At 35.8% G+C, this 16,970-nt stretch overlaps 1 protein-coding gene across 1 annotated transcript in view; it reads right to left on the reverse strand.

Moving 5' to 3' along the window:
* Positions 1-16,970, reverse strand: part of ADAM32 (ADAM metallopeptidase domain 32) — a 113,836-nt gene that overhangs the window by 24,897 nt on the left and 71,969 nt on the right. Inside the window, exons 14-17 of the mRNA XM_090258220.1 lie at positions 15,085-15,280; positions 4,760-4,865; positions 3,468-3,651; positions 2,138-2,221 (exon numbers count right to left, since the gene is read on the reverse strand). Coding sequence (XP_090114346.1) covers positions 2,138-2,221; positions 3,468-3,651; positions 4,760-4,865; positions 15,085-15,280 — 570 coding nt within the window. The remainder of the gene's footprint in view (positions 1-2,137; positions 2,222-3,467; positions 3,652-4,759; positions 4,866-15,084; positions 15,281-16,970) is intronic.

A 16,970-nucleotide genomic window follows, 5' to 3' on the forward strand; every position in this document is an offset into this window, starting at 1 on the left:
GGTTATTATATAATGATAAAGGAGTCAATTCCCCAGGCAGATATGACAATCATAATAGACACACCCAATTCTGGAGCATCTAATGTATTAAGCAAATATTAACAGATCTGAAGAAACTGACAGCAACACAATAAAAGTGGGACACATCAATACACCACTTTCAACAACTGATGGATAATCCAGACAAATTATCACAAGGAAATGTTGGATTTGAATCATACTTTAAATCAATTGGACATATCAGATACATATAGAATATGTCATCAAACATTGGCAGAATATACATTCTCAGGTTCATTTGGAACATTACCAAGGACAGGTCATATCACAGACCACAAAAGAAACGTTAGCAAACTTAAGAAGATTAAAAACATGTCAAGTATCTACTTGGCTAAAAGGATATGAAATTACAAATCAATTAGAGGAAAGCTAAAAAATTCACAAACATGTAGAAATTAAACAACACACTGCAAACAACCAGTGGGTCAAAGAATAAATTAGAAAGAAAATCAAAAAATATCCAAAACACATGAAAATGAAAATACCACATGGCAAAAATATTGGAATGCTGCAAAAGCAGTTCTTAGAGGTAATTAATAATGATAAATGCACATGTACAGAAAATAGATCATTTCAAATAAGCAATCTAACTTTACACCTAATGAAACTAGGAAAAGGAAAATTAGCCCAAAGTTAGCAAGAGAAAGGCATTTACAATGATCATAGTGAAATAAATAAGGACAAAATTTTTTTAAAAGATCAATGAAACTAAGAGAATGTTTTTTATGAAGATAAACAAATTGACAAATATTCAGCTAAACTAAGAAAAAAATAGAAAGTGATGTCACCAACATGACAACATAGATTGTTCCCAAACTCACTCCCTCTTAGAAGAAAAACTAACAACTACTCATGGACAAAACACCACTGAGAAAATCCTGGAACACAAGAGTGAGACTAAAACAGACATGCGCACCATGCAGAGACAGACTGTATTGCCCTTCCCTCAGGCCAGTACAACACCACACTGAGATGTCTTCCCTAAGCCTACAATGGGAAAAGAGTGCTCAGAGTGAGCATACAGATCTTCCAGCATTGTGAGTCTCTTATTGGGAGTCCCTACTCTGATTCTGCCTCACAGGGATCATGGGAAAACTTGTGGGGCTTGCCCACTGGGGTTCTGATTTTGAGGGAGAAGGCAGGAGGGGCTTGCAACAACCAGTGCTTGAACCTTGGTGATCCAAGTTCCTACATCCATTGCCCAAGTAGTAGTCCCAACCAGCAGCTTTGTTCATCTGCACAGCCAAGACAGTGGTGCCATAGAACCAGGGAACTTGACGGTGGACAGGTTTGCCTGATTTAGGATCTCAAACAAAGAGCCTTGCCGCCTCTGGAGCATGGTCCGTTCCCTCACCCAGGCAAGGGAACTGAGTAATAGCCCTATCCACTGCTGAGTGCAGTTCCTGGCCAATTTAATTCTACACAATGGTCTCTGTAACAACCTATGGCTACAAATTAGTAACCCAATTCAGCTCCCTATTGAAACTAGATGCAGTAGGGCCTACCTGTTGGGAAAGGTCATCAAAAAGACATAACGGCTGGTTTGACCCACATCTGTACGTACCTGGGAAATCTGAGACTCCCACTCTTGCCACTGTGCTTGCAATATGTGCTCTGCTTGCTTTCCCTGGGCTAGATAGAAGCTACTCAAGGATACAATCTTGAGATAGAAATGTGGTGAAGAGACTATTTGAACTAGGTATGTGACTAAACCCAGATAAGGCCCCCTGTATACTGGACTGAACTCAGTTAGGGCCTCTATTAACTTCTGAAAATCGGTGGGCTGGTGCAGAAAACTATTTGTCTTGCAGCTGCCCAAGACAAGCCTGTAAGTTCTTGTTGATTAAACCTGCCACCTACCAATCTGAAGTGATCTGCCTTCTCCAGTACCTCCCTGCCTTGCACATATGGAGACCAGTTTCGGATTATACTCAGAAAGCTCTGGCAGAGGTTGCAACCCAACACTAGCATATAGCAGAAACCAAATAAATGCTGAAAAAATTAACAAGTGATCCTGAAAACTGAAAAATGCCTGATTCATGTGATTTGGGGAAACATCCATCATGTGCTTACTTACCCCGTGTCCATGGCACTTTGCTGAACAGTTAAGGAACTGACTCTTAATTATCCTCGATTCTACACATTGACGATTTACACAAATCTAATGAAGAAAAAAAATCCTAGTCAGAGAAGTTCAACGATCTTAACATTACAATCATGACCATTAAATGCCATAAATATCCATTTAAGTACTACTTTTGCTGTACCCCACAAACTTTATGCTGTATTTTCATTTAATTAAAAATATATTTCAATTTGTATGGCACATGTGTTATGCAGAATGTGTTGTTTAATCTCCAAGTATTTTGGAATTTTTCAGGTAAGTCTAACATAAACTATAAACTTTGGGTGATAATGATGTGTCAGTGTAGGTTTATCAATTGTAACAAAGGTACCAAAAATGTTTTATCATACAGGGCTTACGGTATTATTAAAGGTTACCTGGTAAAGTTTGTTTTCATACATTATCACTGGGAAGAACTATCCATGTTATAGAAAAGACTCTATTCTTACTAAATTACCAATTGAATAATATCAAATCATCTGTTGACTTGCTTTGTTTTTTCATTGTTTCGGCTCCATGGCCTAAATATATCTACTGAGCTTCCAGGCATACCCTTCCTTCAAGGAGACATTCATGACTTCTAGACATAAAGAAGAAGCTGAGCAAAGATCTGATCAGGAATTAAATGAGACTTTGAAGTAAATTTATTTTCTCCAGATTTATGTCAGCCTCAGATATGGTGAATTATAACAATAAATAATAAAAGCTAACCTATATTTAACTCTTACTATGTGCCAAACATTGTGCTAACCAGTTTTTACTGTTACCTCATTTAATCTTCTCAATAACCCTGCAAAGTAAATGCTATTATTATCCCCACTTTACATATAGGCATGGCATCTCAGACTGGTTAGGCAACCAGCAAACTGTCAAAACATAGGAGGTGAAAATATGATTCTATGCAGCCTGATCTGACGTGTACTCTTATCTACCGGGCCACAAACAGGCACATATTACCCCGTGGGATTTCTTCTTTTTTTTTTTCCAAAAAGAAAAGTGAATTTCCAAGCTGGAGAGTACTTAACTACAATCTATTACTGAGCTCTGTCCCTCCTCACTCCAGTCTCAAAACACTTGGTAGTTTCCTTGCTCTGAAAAGATCAAACAGTCTCATTTCCCTTTTAATATTTGGAGTCCAAATTTAAGCTTATTCATGTTCTCTTTATCTAAATATTTAAGGTTATACAGCACTACAAGTGAATTTAAATTTGATACTGAAATGAAAATATGTGTTAAAGAAAGGATTAAAATTAAATTTAAAAAATGAATTTAATTTACTTACCCTCTCTACATCACATACAGAGCCATCCTTGACCACCATTGGATCTGTTAGTGAGCCATGAAAGCTGTAGTCTAAAGTTATACATATAACATCTCGTACATAAGCATAAAGCACAGCAACATTATCTTGATGGAAAGGAGTGCGAGTAGGGTAGGTGCAAATTAATCTTCCACATATAAGATTCCTGAAAACATAATAAAATTATATGATTTTTATACAGTAGGCATTTGTTGGAAATGCTTCAGATTTGCTTTCTTTGACAAAAATAAATAAATGGTTCATATTTATGGCAATGTATCTAGGGAAATGTAACACTTTAACACTAACATTTAAAGTAAAATATAAAAAAGTATAAAGCCATTGATTCAAGATTATCCTTCAATTCACTGTGGAGATTTGCTTATTATCAAATAATGAATTCATTCAAGCATTTTATATTATATAAAAATAAGCAAATTGTGATTTCTACCCTCAGGACCCTTACAGTTTAATACTAACTATGATGTTTTGTTGAGTGGTACACTTGAAACCTGTATGGTTTTGTGAACCAATGTCACCCCCAATAAATTCAGCTTAAAAAGTATAGTTGTTCTAAAAAGTGCTACAAATGAAATAAATTCTTACAGAGTTTTAAGATAGACACATTCTAATTTAGCAAGTCAGTGAAAACTTCAAAGAGAACAAACCATCTGTGTCAAAACTTACAAATAGTAGAATTTCAACAATCAGAATAAGACATTTCTAAACAAAAGTAATAGCATAAGGAAATCAAGGAAGCATAAAATACATGTTATGTTGACCTCTCTACAAATTCCATGAGTACAAGGGCCATGTATGATTTATTCACTAGTATCTAGCCCAGTGTCCAGCACATAGTAAGTTTTTAATAAATTTTGAAATAAATTCATGACCAATATATCAAAGAGCTGGCTCTTCGATGCTGGGAAAAATGAACTTCATTTTATATACACTGGGCACTCTTCAGCTTGGACAAGTAATTTTATAAAGAAGAATGAACAGGTTCAGAAAGAAAAGATTCAATAGACTTTATTAGTTTCCATCATGTATTGGATTTAGGAGCCTAATGGTCATCTACATATGTTTAAAAACTAGATGTAAATTTAAGCCTGTAGCACAAGAAAAATGTTAGGGTTAGAGATTTTTATTTGAAATTCACCCACACACACATGTAGTACTTGGGACTACTGGAATGAGTGATGCAAATGAAGAAAAACTAAAGACAAAATCTTATAGAACATAAGAGAAGTATCTTTAACATTTGCATGGCATACCTCCATTGACAGAACTGATACTGGCCTCTAACCATACCGCAGTTTCCAAACCTATCAATCTGAGATTGTATTTCTTCATAGCAGGCAAATGGAGCATTTGTTGAACCTGTCAAAGTTTAAAATACATTTGGATTAAAACTTCCTTTCTTTTTCATCTTCTTCATTTCCTTTTTCTCTATATAATTCAAAAAAAATTCCTAATGAGGTTGTAGAAAAAGAGAAAGAACTGAAGTGAAAGACAGTGCTCATGGTTATTTCTCCTTTTGCTTCATTTTCTGTTAATTGTCATCACAAAAGCTATGAGGTGAAAGAAGTTATAAAAGTCTAAACCATGAAAGAGAGGGCTCTGTGAAGGAAAGCAGCAGAATGATAATACAAGAAAATTATACTCGTTCTCCTGCATTCTGAGTAGGAAATCATAAAAAGCCAAGTCTATAACATAGTCTCATTGAAGAAACATTGTATCATCAAGAAGTCTAAAATAAAAGAACCGGAATTGCCAACCTATATATTTAACTGTTTTCCTTCATAACTATATTAGTTTTAGTATCACTTTGCAAAAGAATACTGAAATCTTTGCAACTTACAACACGCATTTCTAATGTCAGTTTCTGGAAGTCGTACGTCCGGCAAGGCATAAGCGATTTCTCTACTCGGGGTCTACCATCGTGCATTGTTGCTGTTGCTGCTTTGCTTTTGTCTTTTATCACAGGACTTGCCACTAACAGAAATGATTATGTTTATTTCTTTTTTTTTCCTAATTTTTATTCTTCATTGTCTGAATCCTTATACCACCACTAATGGGAATGATTACATTTATTTATTTACTAGGTCTGCACTGTTTATTGCCTGAACCCTTCAGCGGAATATAACCTCCATAAGGATAGAATTTTTTTTTTTTTTTTTTTTTTGCCTTGTCCATCGCTGGGTTTCCAGTGCTAGAAGAGTGCCTAATTGAGTTGCTAAACATATATTTATTAAATAAATTTTTAAAAACCAACATCTTGGGTAACCATATTTCATGATCTGTCTTCCTCATGAAGTTTGACATCCAACATCATCAGGTCCTGCAACGTAAGTTATACCCGTTCTATTTGAGGCAGTAGAGAATTTTGTAGACTGACATTTGAAATAAACTCCTTAGTGATCTCTTGCAAATTATGTCTCCAATGTCACCTCACTAATTTCATTAAAGTTTCTGTTTTATGGCCCCCTAAATATTCTTTATTAAAAGAGGCAATATTTTTCAAAGAATTCTTAGATAAAACCAATATAAATTTCTTACAAATGGATAATGAGAGTGGCAATCTTGTCCTCATGGCTCCTAAAACAGTCTTAAGAGATTATTTAAGATAAGTAAGCATAAATTCACTTACAGAATCTGAAGCTCCCTGACCTAGATAATTTCTTTCCATCTCCAATGAACTATAGATTACTACTGTAACACTAGCCAAAATGACAGCAAAACAACTATTTCCTAGTAAGTCCAGAAAACCCACCAAAATTATGAGAATATGAAGAGACAGATTAAATGAAATATCACTTATTACATTGGTCTTGAAAAAAGAAATACATATAGGTAAAGTTTATCCCTTTTTCTCTTGTTTTCATTGCAGCTTCATTTTTCTGTCTCACTGAGGCTCATCATTTTCCACAGAGTCAAAAGCATAGCTGCTAAAAACTCCAGAGCTTTTAGAGGGAAAATTCTCTTCTTAAACTACCCAAAATTCTCAGAAAAGACTCAGAGTCTCCCCAACTCCCTTAGCATGAGTGAGATGCTCACCTCAACTACCAACTCAGCAAGGTTGGAGAACACTGCAATTGGACTGGTCTGGTTAGGTACCCAGTACAGTCAAACCAATATAGAAGAATAAGGTTATACTCTACTAATAGGATATTTTCCACAGTAACCATGTGGATATTGGGCAGTTCCTAGAAAGTGGTGGTAAGAACAAAATCCAATCTGAGACCTCTACAGATAAAGATAAATCTAGTTTACCGTGAAACTTTGCCTCTTATCATCAATAAAACAGTTTTTGATGCTCTGACCCATACAGGTCTCTGCCTTCTCTATAGAACGTTTGGTACTACAGGCTAACATGACTACTACTAAGGGTATCCTGCTACCATAACCTCAACATTGGCTAATGCTGAGTTAAAGAGAGGGGAAAAGATAGCACCTGAACTGGAGATTGTCCCTCAATATCTATTCCTCTTTCTTCCACTTAGTAATCGCACTTTCTTATTATCAGCAGGGCACACAGACAACCAAGCTATAGAAGACATTTCTCAGACCCCCTTGCAACTAGATAAGGTTATGTGACTAGGTTCTGGCCAGTAGAATACAAGCAGAAATTATATGCAAAACATCAAATTAATGGCATTAAGTGAAAGCTGGTTACACTTTCACTTCCTATTTCCATTCCATGGGCCGGAATAAGGATTTTGTGCTGGGAAACTACCTTCTACCAGAAACAAGGGATAGTCAAACAAAAATAACAACCACAGGTTCTTAAAAAAGTCATAAAGCAAGGTTGCTGAACCATCTTTGACAACTGGCATACCTCTGGAAATAATATATGAGACCAAAAAAACTTCTGTCTCTTTTGAACCACTGTATTTTTAGGTATTTGTGTAATAACAATTTATTCTCTAATAAAGAGAATTGTCACTGTGGTAAACCAAAACACCTTAGGAATGGGGTCATGTACAAATTATATAGTACCAGATGCTACAGTTCACTAGTAATAGGGAGATCAGATTGACATATATATATAAAGCTCCAAACTGAGACAGAGTATCCAGAGGACCAGTGGGAGCTCAGGGAGGCACTCCCATCTACATACCTCCATTTTATGCATTTGGGAAGTTTGGAAAACTGAGTGGGATTTGCTGTTAACATAGGTAAGTTTTACAGACACTTTAGAAGCAATCCATTACCACTCACAAGATCAAACACACTAGGCTTGTTGAACAGCCACTTTGAATACTTGTAGTTTCCATTACATAATTCCTGAAACTTCTTACTACTCTTGGTCTCACTTTTATGAAATTCTACCATAGCATCATTTCCTTGAGTTCTAAGACATGTCATTTTTACTTCAAATGCACAAGTACTATCTTCAGATAGCCACAGTTCCTCTCTCCCTTGTATCCATCACACCAACAAATGTACCACCTACAAAGAAATTTTCTAGGGGCAAAAGAAATACTCTATACCAGAATGGTAAACATATGATAGATTTAGAGTCTGGGAGTTTGAGGCTAAATATTAAGTAAATGAGTTGACTAATTCTGAATATTAACATTCAGAAAATAATTTATGGTATGAAATTTTTGAGTCCTTGATCTCTCTTGGTTAAGATTATCCTGCACATTTTATCAAGAACTGGATGAGGAAGTTCTACTAAGCTAAGGACATACATTTACTTCTCTTCCATTTAAAAAATTCTATTGAGGAACAGTGAGATCCACAGATGGCAGAATAGAGGATGCCAGCCTTCATCTCCCCACCACCACCACCACAAGAGAAATTACACAGCCATCCACAGATGAAAATAGCCCTGGGAGGATTCAAGAGTACAATTAAGAACCTACAGCAACACAGTGGATGGAAAAAAGGAGAATAACTGGACAGAAAGGGTCACTGGAGAGATGACCTTAGTGGAGACAACTAGAGACAGCTAGGAACACAGGGTGAGTGCTATCAGTATGAGCCATGCAGCAGCTACCCCCACAGTCCCCAGTAGCCTGCTCTGCAGAGGACACTCGCAGACTTTGCCACTGAGGACCTCAGCAATCCCTGCAACAGCTGTGGACTTTCCATGGCTTCCATAGGCAAGGACCCCGTAGTGTTCACTGGAGCATATCTCAGAAGCAGCTTCTGCCACTGACGTAACCAAAAGTCATCACCAATACAAGGCCCCTCCCAGATAAGAAGACACTGCACCCCCATCTCAGGCACCAGAGCCTCTGCCCCTGAGTGCTACCCAAAGCCCTAGACCTGGATCTTCTCTTGCTTAATGAGCTCATGCTTTCCAGTCCCTGCCTCCATGGATGCTACGTGTGCGGCCGTGCACTCTGGGCTAGCCAGCGCCCCAGACCATGGTATGTTTTCACTCCATATGTGCCCATACCCCAACCTCAGCCCCATTGCTGCTCCACGGGCACTTATGCATCAGACTTAATGCCATCACCACCATCACAAGGGTACCCACAAGCTAGATCCAGCGCCAAGAGGAATTCCCATGGCCACTGTAAGGGGCAAGGAAATGGTGACTGTCAAACCAGTAGAAAATAATTAGCAGCAAAGGACAAATGTAATTGAATCTTGAATCAAGGGGTCTCCAAGCCAGAGTTAACAGTATCAGCACACTTACAAGTCAGGAAGGGGGCATTCCGCAGCTCAGCACAAATGCTTCTGAGGACACAGGATATCTGAGATCAAAGCGGGGGAGATAGGTATCACCAAACTGCAGGAAATGGGAAAATGTAGCTAGACAGCCCAGCAAACAAGATAGGGAAATTTCAAAGAAGAGCTGGAGGCAGACCTATAACCAGATCACTCTGAGTTAATTATCACCCTCAGTTAATTTAGTTAATCGTGTTAGATTGTAACTCCAGAGTATACAGCATGGAAAACTGGAGAAGAAGGAGGGGGCGAGGGGAAAGAGGGGATTTACACGCATTAGGATAAAAACAGCCAGCTCCATTTTTTCAGCGCGCACCTTTGATTTGGCTTTTTGGCTGTGCCCAGAGCTTCATATCTGTGAATAAACAACTGCCTTAATTACTGCTGAAGTCCTGTGTCCTGGTGTTTTTATTGTGAGAGTTTCTCACACCACTACACCCTCTATGGGAGAAAAAAAAAGACCATGAAGCCCCCAGAAGCCTTTGCCACTGAAGAAGCCAACAACCCTCACCAGCAGCTGCGGACACCAAGGCCTCGGCCATACAAGGACGCCTGCAATCTTTGCCTGCACTGACCTAGCTGAAGGAGCTGCACACCAACTGCCTCTGCCCCAGCCCCAAGGCTATAATCTCCACACCTCAATGAGGTAAAAGTAGTTTCCCATCAAAACTAGTCCATAAGGTCTGGAAGAAGTGATTGCCCAATCAGATATGCAAAGCAATGCTACAGGAAATGCAAAAGAAGTCAAGCAATTAGTTAAAATTTTATCATTAAAGGATTTTTGTCAAATGCTTTTTCTGCAATTATTGAGAGGATCATATTCTTTTTACTCACTAGTTCTTTAAATAAGCTTTATGCCCCTTTCCCTTCTCATTCTGGAACTACTATTATTCACAAATTAATTTTTTTTGATGGTATCTATGAATCACATAGGCTTTCTTATTCTTTTTTTCTTTGTTCTTCTCTGACTGGATAATTTCATATTCCTGTCTTTTAATTCAGATTGTTTTTCTTCTGCTTGATCCATTTTCTTGTTGATATTCTCTCTTGCAAATTCCATTTCATTCATCGTATTCTTCAGGTTTAGGGTTTATTTGGTTCTTTTTAATGATTTCTATGTCTTTGTTAAACTTCATTTTGTTCATGTAGTATTGTTTTTCTGATTTTTTTGAACTGTGTTTTCTAGTAGCGTATGGAGCTTCCTTAAAACAGCTGTTCTGAATTCTGTATCAGTAAATCACAGATCTCCATGGCTTTAAGATCGGTTACTAGAAATTTATTATGATCCTTTGATTATATCATTTCCTTGAAGTTTTGAGTTGCTGTCTTCACAAATAAAACCGCAGGAAACTTCTCCCGTCTTTACTAACTGCCTGTAGGGGAGAAATACCATCCTCCAGCCCTGCCAGGGATTCTAAGGTTTTTTCAAACCTTCTGTGGATACAGCTGTTCAGCTTTTCTTGCTCCCTCTTGTGGTCGAATATTTAAGCTTGTGTGACTTCCATCAATCCTATAATGCACCAGACCGAGTGCTGACCGACTACCTTTTGCTTTTCCATGCATGGCACTAAAGCGCTCCAACTCATATTTTTTGGTTCCAAATATGTGTTGTAACTTCTCCACTGGGAACCTGGACTTCCTCAAAGGCTTTCTCGTCCATTGCTGATTGTCTAAGACAGCACCTTCCAGGCACTGCTGGATCATGGCCGAGAGAGTCAGGAGCTGGTTAATGGGCCACTGCATGGTCCACAGGCAGAATTTACACACCTATTAACCAATGCACAGGTGGGTGGAACTTTTTCTGGACCACTTGGTGTATGGTAATGAGTCACACAGCTCCCACAAAGGCATTTCTGTCCATGAGGGAAGCCAAATTTTTACTGTTGTGGGGAAACTGATGATGCCTTATTTAACCATTTGGCTGATATCACTCTCCTTATCAAATACTTAATGAAGAAATAATACCACTTGCCAAAATTCTCAGAAAATAAAAGAGAAGGGAACAGCTCATACTCATCTTAATGTGAGCATGATTCTCACATTAAAACCTGACAAAAAATTTACCAAAAAAATTATAACTACTGTATGTCATAAACAGACAAAAATCCTTAACAAACTATTAGTAAATCATATGCAAAATTATATAAAGAGAATAATACTTAATGGGTTTCTCCTAGAAATGTAAGTTTTGTTTAACCCTTGTAAAATCAATTAATATAAATATAGCATATTAACAAACTATTAGAAAAATATAGCCATCTCAATAAATGTGGAACAAGCATTTGAAAATTTCAACACCCAGTTATGATATACACTAGAAATACTGAATTGGCAAAAATATTCGTTGAGGATTTTTTTCCATTTCACCAATTTTTTTCATTTTCATTTTCACCAATTTGGATATTTTGAGCATGTCAGCTATTTCCCACGTGGTACAATGTTGACGGTTCTCAATTAATGTCTCAATTCGATCACTATCAACTTCAACTGGTCTACCTGAATGTGGAGCATCATCCAGCACAAAATTTCCAGCGCAAAACTTTGCAAACCACTTTTGACACATCCGATCAGTCACAGCACCTTCTCCATACACTGCATAAATCTTTTTTTGCATTTCTGTTGCATTTTTATCTTTTTTGAAATAATAAAGCATGATATGCCAAAAATGTTATGTACTTTCTTCCACCCTCAATATTAAAATGGCAACATGAAAATTCACCATTTTTTAAATGCACGCTGATGTAACAGCTGTCGCAATACAACCAAAATTGTTGCAAATGAAGTTAAAGACAACTAAGTGCTACTAGACCCATCTTACAGAAAAAAACCAAACCAACTTTTTGGCCAACCCAATAAAAGTGAATTATTTCAACCTTATAAAGGACATTGAGAAAATACTTATATCTAGTATCATAGAGCTAACATTATATTTCCTTAACTAAGTGTAATACTTAATACTTTCCACCTAACATCACTAAAACACGGGATGATTTACTAAATTTTACTACTTTCATTCAACATTAACCCTGTACAGTGGAATAAAGGGAAAAAACTAAATGACTTGCCTACTAGAAAATAAAAAGTAAAACACTTTTTTCTCAGAAAATATTGTGCTTTGTGTATTTGTGTAAAAAAAATCCAAGAAAATTAACATGAAGAAACACTAATAGAAATAGTAAGCTAGGTGTTATAGACCATTGTCAAATTCCAGTGATCTCTATGAAATATAAATTTTTAGGCTAAAAGCATATGATCAGTTTACCTCCAGCAGTAAATTTCATGTCATTGTTGTCATATTTGCTCATCTTTGTCAACATTTGTATAAAAGAAAGTAACTCTGATACTTGATTAGTTACCAGGCACATATACAGTATGTGCTGTAAATTTTCTTCCTTACACTGATTCATTTTGAGCAACTGCCCTAAATTCTTATAATATTTTTGTCATTTAACAATTCCACATCTACATCATAGTACAATTCCATATTTTCTGACGACCAATTAGAATAGTATTCTCTAAACTTAGAAGGCATAATTATGTCTCACTACATCAGATCATAGATAATAAATCAATATAAAAAATCAATTGCATTTCTACATACTATCAACAATTGGAAAACCATGTTTCATAATAACAACAGTTTTTATAATAGTACCAAAACCAAAAACATTGTTAGAAATGATAGAAAACAAAGATTTAAACCATGCTTGCTATTAACTACAAAACACTGCTTAAAGAGGTTATGCTCTAGTGAGGGGAACATGCTGCTCTCTACATGTTGGGGAAAATCTAATGTCATCAACCTGGCACTCTGCCTGGTCTGTCTGTCAGGGCATTGTGCTCTGATACCATGCTGAGGGAAATAAGTCATACAGAAAAATGTCAAGAACTATATGAGTTCATTCCTCTGTGGGATATAAAACTGAAAGGAACTAAAGAACAAACAAGAAAAACAAAAACTCAGACACATCAGTATGGTTATCAGAGGAAGGTAGATGGGGGTGCATAGTAAAGGGTAAAGTGGTTCAAATATATGGTGACGGGAAAAGATTTGACTTAGGGTCACAAAAATATACAAAACCATCTATGATGTGTCATAGAATTGTACACTTGAAACGTATATAATTTTATTAACCAATGTCACCCCAATTAATTTGATAAAAAAGAAAAAAGTGTTTATGGTCACACAATTCTGTAAGAGGGCAAAATTTATGGTATGTGAACTGTATCTTTAAAAATCTGTCATTAAAAAAAGAATAGACTTGGCCAGGTAGCTCAGTTGGTTGGAGCCTTGTCCCATGCACCAAAAGGTCACGGGGTTCTTCCTGGTCAGGGCACATACCTAGGTTGCAGGTTCGATCCCTGGTCAGAGCGTGTACAGGAAGCAATTCATCAATGCCTCTCCCTCTCTCTCCCTTTCCCTCTCCCTGTCCCTCTTCCTCTCTCTCTCAAAAGGAAAAAAAAATCAATAAACATATTCTTGGGTGAGGAATAAAATGAGTGAATGAATTAGTGAATAGCCAAACTCATAGAAACAAGAGCAGAGTGGTAGTTACCATGCACTGGGAGGTGGGAGAAAAGGGGAGATGTTCATCAAAGGGTACAAACTTCCAGTTATAAGATGAATAAATTATGTGAATCTAATGTACAACATGATGCATATTTTGTACTTGAAATTATGTATTTGAAAGCATATTACATAGTTGAAGGTTGCTAAGAGAGTAGATTTTGAATGTTCTCACCACACAAAAAAAGAAATGGTAATTATGTGACATGTTATCGTGCTAATCATTTTGTAATATGTGAGTATCAAATCAACATATTGTACACCTTAAACTTATACAATGTTATATATTGTATAAGCTGGGGGTAGGGAAGACTTAAATGTGAGACCAGAAACTACAAAACTCCTAGAAGAAAACATAAGAAAAAAACTTTTGGATGTTGATCTAGGCAATACATAATTTTTTGCCTGTGACACAAAAGCACAGGCAGCAAAAGCAAAAATAGACAAGTGGGGCTGCATTAAACTAAAAAACTTCTCAGGAAAGGAAACAGTCAACACAGTGGAAAGGAACAGAGAATAAGAGAAAATATTTGCAAATATGTCTCTGATAAGGGGTTAATCTCCAAAATATATGCTACAATTCAATAGCAAAAACAAATTACGGGGTTTTACAATAGCAAAGACTTGAAGAGACATTTCTCAAGGAAGGTATTCAAGTGGTCATCAGATATATGAAAAGATGTGCTCAGCATCACTAATCATCAGAGAACTGCAAATCAAAACCACAACTCATACCTTCTAGGGTAACTAACATCAAAATGACAAAAGATAAGTGTTAGCAGGAATGTGGAGAGAAGCAAACTTTTGTACACTGTTGATGGGAATAAAATTGGTACAGCTATTATGGATAACAGCATGTAGACTCCTCAAAAATTAAAAATAAACTACCTTATGATCCAACAATACAATATTTTTTTTTTCATTCTATGAGGTAAGTATTACATTCTATGAGACCAGTATTACATTCTGTGAGGCCAGTGTTACATATATATATATACATATATGTGTGTGTGTGTGTTAAGCAGTTTAATTGTGGCATAATAAATACGTTAAGTATTTTAACATAACAGGTATGTTAAGTAGTTTAACTGTGGCAATTATTTCACAATATATATGAATATCAAAACATCAAGTCATATCCATAAATATATGTATTTTTAGCTGTCAATATACCTCAATAAAGTTTGAAAAAATAAAAATATAGAACAGAATAAAAGAATTAAATGTATATATATTTATACATAAAATAAATATATAGAATATAATTTATATATAATTGACCATTGTCTTGGTAATGTTAATAAAACATTGAAGACCAGCTACTTAGATGTTACAAAACAAAATTACCTTTTCCAAATATGGATTCACAACGTGCATCAAGATCATGGCAGTCTCCATTATAACAAATATATTTTTTTTTACATTCACGTCCATTGAATATAGTCACATCAGGAGCACAGTCTGCTGAGCTTCCATTACAAGATTCAGGAAGATCACAGTCAGGATACGCAGTGGGCCTACATACCGTACCTGCTTTTAAAAACTAGTAGAAATTAAAATATAAAAAATAAAGCGCTATATATGATTGTTATCTTTATTAATATTTACTTCAAAATTGTGTTAACTTCATACATAAGTTGATCTATTCATTAATGTCTCTTAATATCTTCTATAAAAAGTATTATGCTAATTATATTGAAAAACATGAGTGTTATTAACTAAAACAGGAGAAAAAACATATACACAAGGAAAAGTACAACACAAATATGGTATGATGAGAGCCAAGGTTTTATTGTGTTTAGGTGCAAGGGAGGAAAAATAACTTTTAGCTTGTGATAATTATTCCTTTTGGGTAAAAATAATGTAACTTACACAATTTCTAAATAAAATATGCTTAGTCAAATCACAGTTTGTAAATATGGAATATCTGTAATTGCAATATTTCTCTTGAATTATCCCATGGTTAGCTATCACTTCTAATATAGAAATTCTAAAAATTTATATAAAGAATCATAAATGAGCATCTATCTCATACATCTTAATTAATGGTTTCCAGTTGACACTAAAATGATCAGCAGTAAGAATGTAACCATATGTAAGATTCTAGAGACAAATAACATAAAACTGTGTTAGTGAAGGACAGGGAACAACATAGAACCCATGGTAGGTAGTTCAATAGAGAGATTCTCATATGATGAATTTGTTACAAGTATTTCAAAGAACTGAAAAGGAAAATGGGACAGGAGTCAACATCATCGTATAAGCTCAGATGTGACCTTTAAGACAAATTACCTTTGAATAATAAGTTTATAGTTTAAATTTTGTGCTAAGTCAGCATTTGGAAGTGTTAGTTCTAGTGAGTTTCATTATTTATACATCTATAGGAAATTGCTGCATCTTTCAATATACCTACAGACACCTATCACAATCAGTAACATTTTTTTGTAAAGTATAAATGTTGGATAAAGTATACAAAAATAATCCCTTTTAATGGAAATTTTCTATATTAGAGAATTTTGTAATAGCTCTCAGTCAAGGCTTGAAAACAACACTATCCAGTTAGGGAGAATATGGTATTAGAAGAAGGCCTCAGCATCCAATTAAAGTTCATAAAATTATATTAAAATACCAATGACATATTTCACTGACCTAGAACAAATACTCCAAAAATTCATATGGAACCAAAAAAGACCCTGAATAGCAAAAGCAATCTTGAAACAGAAGAACACAGCAGGAGGAATCACGATATCAGACATCAAACAATACTACAAAGCCACTGTGATCAAAACAGTCTGCTACTGGCATAAGAACAGACATATAGATCAGTGGAACAGAATAGAGAGTCCAGAAATAAACCCAGGCCTCTATGGTCAACTAATCTTTGATAAAGGAGGAAGGAACATAAAATGGAGTGAGAAGAGCCTCTTTAACAAATGGTGCTGGGAGAACTGGACAGGGACGTGCAAAAAAATGAAACTAGACCACCAACTTACACCACACACAAGAATAAACTCAAAATGGATTAAAGACTTAAATGTAAGCCATGACACCATAAAAGTCCTAGAGGAAAACATAGGCAGGAAAATTTCAGATATCCCATGTAACAATATCTTCACGGATATATCTCCTAAGGCAAGAGAAATAAAGGAAAAAATAAACAAATGGGACTATATCAAACTAAAGAATTTCTGCTCAGCAAAAGAAAACATCAGCAAGATGAAAAGGAAACCAAC

The sequence above is a fragment of the Furipterus horrens genome, unplaced genomic scaffold, assembly GCF_987537825.1.
Source record: "Furipterus horrens unplaced genomic scaffold, mFurHor1.1.pri manual_scaffold_12, whole genome shotgun sequence".
Classification (NCBI taxonomy): Eukaryota; Metazoa; Chordata; class Mammalia; order Chiroptera; family Furipteridae; genus Furipterus; species Furipterus horrens.